Genomic DNA, 4,106 nt, shown 5'->3' on the forward strand with positions numbered 1-4,106 from the left:
CCTGTGGAGCGAAGCCTGGGGTCAGGAGGGTGTCTCGTGTGGCTGTGCAGCCCCTTGGTGACATATGTGAGGTCACAATGGGATGGATGTTCTGCCTCCCTGGAACCACAACACCCACTTCCCTGATAGCCAGAGATCAGCCCAGCCGTGGTGCCCCATAGTCCCACCTGGTGCCCCCGTTCTGGGGCCATGGTGGGATGGACAGGAGGAGAGGAAGAAGTCGGGCAGAAGGAACTGCAGCCATGACAGAAGTTTTCCCTGGCTTCCTCCTTGCGCTGTCTCCAGATCTCGTGTACTTCCACAAAGATGGTAAAGCCTTGAGCTCCCCCGAGGCCCTGGCATTCTCCTCTCCCTGGAGTGGGAATGTATTGGTGGCTCTGCCCAGGGAGAGGATCCCTTTGGAGAAGGAGATCTGAGATTAGGAAGGTGAGGGGGGCGGGATGATGAACTTCATAATTTCAACATGCCCTTTCTCTTCTTCTGACAGAAATCACTAAAGTTTGGGATTATGTGTCTGAGTGCTATCACCGAGACCTGCTGCTGAAGAAGGTGGGGCTGGTTTCCTCACAGTCCTCCCTCAGACCATGGGGGTTTCCTGATCCTCCCCCCTCTCTAGCCCTCACCCACCCTAGAGAGCAGAAGTGTCCCAGGCAGACCCTKCATTTTGGCCACAGACCCCCTGTGAGCACAGGCAAGAAGTCAAGTAGAACTTGAGCAGGGGAATGTTGTGTTTCCCCTTTGGAGTCTTCCCCAGGATGGCTGGAAAGGAGGGACACCACCAGTGGGAGAGACCAGGCAGTGTTTCTGCACTCCTTGGGCCTTCCCAGGCTCTGGGAATTTCTCCCACGTCTTGCACTCTGCAGATCCTGGAGAAGAGGGAATGAGGAACTATCTGGAGTGAAAGGCTCTTCTCCAGTGCTTTCCTGGGGTCTCCATCTCAGGCCTTGGAGCTACAGGGCTGGAAAGACCRCAGATCATCCTTAGCCTCCCCTGCCGTCTGTCCTCTGATTGCCTGCTTTTGCTTCCAGAAAGTTGGGCTGATGGGCCTGGGTACCATCCAGATTGTGAAAAGACCCATCTGTCGTGGAGAAGGGGAAGGTTTAATGGTGGAGAGTCCGGAGTTTGATCTGAACAAACCGTTTCTGGTGGGGAAGAAGTTCCTTCATGGCAACAGCCCAGTGCCTGGTAAGATGAGCCCTTCAGCCCTGTGTTCTCCCCAGACACAGATGAGTCCCTTCAGCAGCCCCTGCAGGGCCCTCTGGGTGCTGGGGTGTGCTGAGTGCTGCTGGAGAGCTCCTGGAGGTGTTCCTGAGAATCTCCTGGCACCATGGAGGCTGATGCTCCCTGCCACCTTGGGAAACAGGAAGGCACATTCCTGCTGGCTCCTGCAGTCACCTGGGAGGTTCTGCGGGGCTGGAACRTGGTGGCTGCGCTGGCAGTGCAGAGACAGGGGCTCATGGCACAAAAGCACAAATTTGCTGCTGGGTGAAGAGTCACTGTGGTGGGAGGCGTGTTGGTGGGCTCCCGAGGGGCCACAGAAGGGCTGAATGAGTGACTTTGTGTTGGGTGGTTTCTCTGCAGGGCTCTCCAAAGCTGACGATTTGGTCTGTGCTGAGGTGGCCATGCGCCTCCACAAGCCCAAGGCCACCATTGCGATGTGCATCGAGGCCACCATAAAGATCTGTGAGTGGGCCTTGTCCAGTGGCCAGAACTTCGACTTTGTGTTCAAGGGCATTGGCATTCTGGTGTGCCGGGGGACCTACGTGGACATGAGGTTCTTTGAAAGCCTGGTCCAAGAGGTGGCTAAGTCAGAGTGCCTGGCAGAGGGTTTGCTCCAGGTGAGTCTGGCATGTGTTCCATGTGCCCTCAAACTCCTGGGGACACAGCCTTTCCACAGTCCTGGTAGCTGAGCCTGCCCCTGTGCTTCAGGGAACTAGCCTTGGGCTTTGGCTCCTGTGCAGATGCTGCTGGCACAGCCTTGTCCCTGAGCTGGCACAGCTCGTGGATTTGGATTTGGGATGATGTTGGGGCACAGGGTGGTGGAGAGGCAGCTGGGGTTGAGGAGGGGAAGCTGTGGCTGGGGGTTGAGGAGGGCAGGTTGGGACTGGGGGTGGCACAGGGGTTATGTGCCTTGTGACCAGCAGATAAATTCCCTGTGGATCCTGCCATGTCTCTGTTGCAGTCACCAAATCTGAAGCCATTATTCGTAGCCTGCACAGAAAAGGACATTTCCCAGATTCCTCCTGGAGGTGTTCTCGTGTTGCCACAGTGAGTACAATTACTTCTGTACATGGGGGKTGATAACCAGCAACACCTTTTTGTCCTGGCTTCTCTTGTGAGGGAGGAATCTTTGGATGTATTGAGTTTTGGAGGTGGAATTGAAATTGTGCAAGGTCCATGGCCATTTTGGCTTCTTTGGGGAGTGTCTTCAGATGGATTCCCTGGGAAGAGGGCCTGCTTTACCTTTCAATTTCTGTGRGAATGACTCTGGAGGCGCAGTTGGGGGCCAAGGAGCAGGTAGCTCCACTGGCTTCTTCCTTTTCCTTTGAGAGAGACTGAAACCCAACAGGCCCCAGAGTCTGGGATGTTCTTAGTCACTGCTGATGTGTTTTGCCTGAAAAGCTTCTCTGACAAAGGGGATCCCAGACCCAGCTGAGAGGAGCCCTGTGGAGGGAGGCTCTTCTGCCCATCCTCCAGTGGAGTGTTTGTGCCACTYTCCATGTTATGTCTCCTTTGGAAAACTGAATGCCTGGGACAGCTTCTTTCCAGAGGCTGTCATGGACCCTGCCRCCCCTTATTCAAACTGATGTCACCACCTTCTTTCCAGCTTTGTGCAGGCAGATGGGAAGTCCCAGCCACATCCTGTAAATACTTCCCTACAAGGCACTGGAATCATGATCAAAATCAACAGCAAGCACCAAACAACTCTGGGTATGTCCCCTCCTGGGAACTGACATCCTCCATGCCAAAGGGAATTCTGTCTACTGCCAGAAAAGTGTCCCAGCAGGTCCCTCTTTTTCTGAATGGGGAYCCAAGTAAGCAGTGGATTGGTCCTCCAAACAGGACCATGGAGTAGCATGGCCCTCAGGGAAGGGGACTGGACTGGGATGGGAAGGCTGGGAGATCCCTCATGTCCAAAGTGTTCTGGAGATGCAGTTGAGAGGAGCTTCCCCTTTTCCTTCTTCAGGGAACTTTCCCAGCCAACGCCTCCTTTCTCGTCCACGTCTTTCTCCAAGTCGGATACATGATCTGAGAGCGATGGGGAGACAAAAGAAAAAGGCTGATGGTGCCGTGCAGAGAGGGAGGTGAGAGTCTRGGAGAGCTGGCTTTGGGTAATCCCATGCTCCTGGACAGCTGTGAGGAGCTGTCACCTTTGGCCACATTGCCTGTACTTATGGAGAGCAGATATGGGCGTATGCCCAAGGCCTTGGCTCTTCCTGCAGAGTGGGTAATGGGCAGCAGTATTTTGGGGAGGCCTCCCACTGTTCTCAAAGTACTTGTGTGGTGTCTTTGCAGTTCACTGCCTCCAATTGAGAAGTCTGGGAAGAAGGACAGAGCCACCAAAGGGATGGAAGTACCCAGAGGTGGGCTGGCAGCYTCCACCAGGCAGGGGAGACATGACTGGGTATGTGACATGAATGTAGGATCATGTCTTGCATCCCTGCAGGGAGGCTGTTGAAAGGATCCCTTTGGATGTGTTCGTTTTGGGATGTCTTTTGACTCCTGTATTCAGTCTGGGGAGCAACTCCATCATTCTGTACTATGTTGCCAGCAATCTTTTTCTTAACCAAACCTCAGTGGTGTCCAGGCTTCTCCAGGAAGCAGAGGGTCACTGCCAAGAACGCTGGGGAAGAGAGGAGGCATTCAAACTCTCTGTTGGCTGCAGGATGGGACCCTTACTTGTTGCCAAAATATCTGAGCTGCCTTCCTTTTGCTTCATATAACAGCTTCCACCCCTGGCAGAGCAGAGGCAGCCAGGGACGGCTGCTGCCTTGCATCCTGGAGGATTGGAAAAGCTAAGGAAGGAGAGGGTGGCTGCTGTGGCAGGAGTGGCTGCTGCTGTGTCTCCAGAGAGAAAGGAGAAGAAGACACCGCCCCCTCGTGGC

The 4,106-nt window shown here is 54.5% G+C and overlaps 1 protein-coding gene across 1 annotated transcript in view; it reads left to right on the forward strand.

Moving 5' to 3' along the window:
* Positions 1 to 1,008: 1,008 nt before the first annotated feature.
* Positions 1,009 to 4,106, forward strand: part of LOC130585900 (uncharacterized) — a 3,471-nt gene continuing 373 nt past the window's right edge. The window contains exons 1-7 of the mRNA XM_057386574.1: positions 1,009 to 1,185; positions 1,582 to 1,838; positions 2,183 to 2,268; positions 2,828 to 2,931; positions 3,188 to 3,305; positions 3,517 to 3,625; positions 3,948 to 4,104. Coding sequence (XP_057242557.1) covers positions 1,041 to 1,185; positions 1,582 to 1,838; positions 2,183 to 2,268; positions 2,828 to 2,931; positions 3,188 to 3,305; positions 3,517 to 3,625; positions 3,948 to 4,104 — 976 coding nt within the window. The 5' untranslated portion in view covers positions 1,009 to 1,040. The remainder of the gene's footprint in view (positions 1,186 to 1,581; positions 1,839 to 2,182; positions 2,269 to 2,827; positions 2,932 to 3,187; positions 3,306 to 3,516; positions 3,626 to 3,947; positions 4,105 to 4,106) is intronic.

This window comes from Malurus melanocephalus, unplaced genomic scaffold, assembly GCF_030028575.1.
Source record: "Malurus melanocephalus ecotype Western Australia unplaced genomic scaffold, MMel_1.1 scaffold_999, whole genome shotgun sequence".
NCBI classification, from domain to species: Eukaryota; Metazoa; Chordata; class Aves; order Passeriformes; family Maluridae; genus Malurus; species Malurus melanocephalus.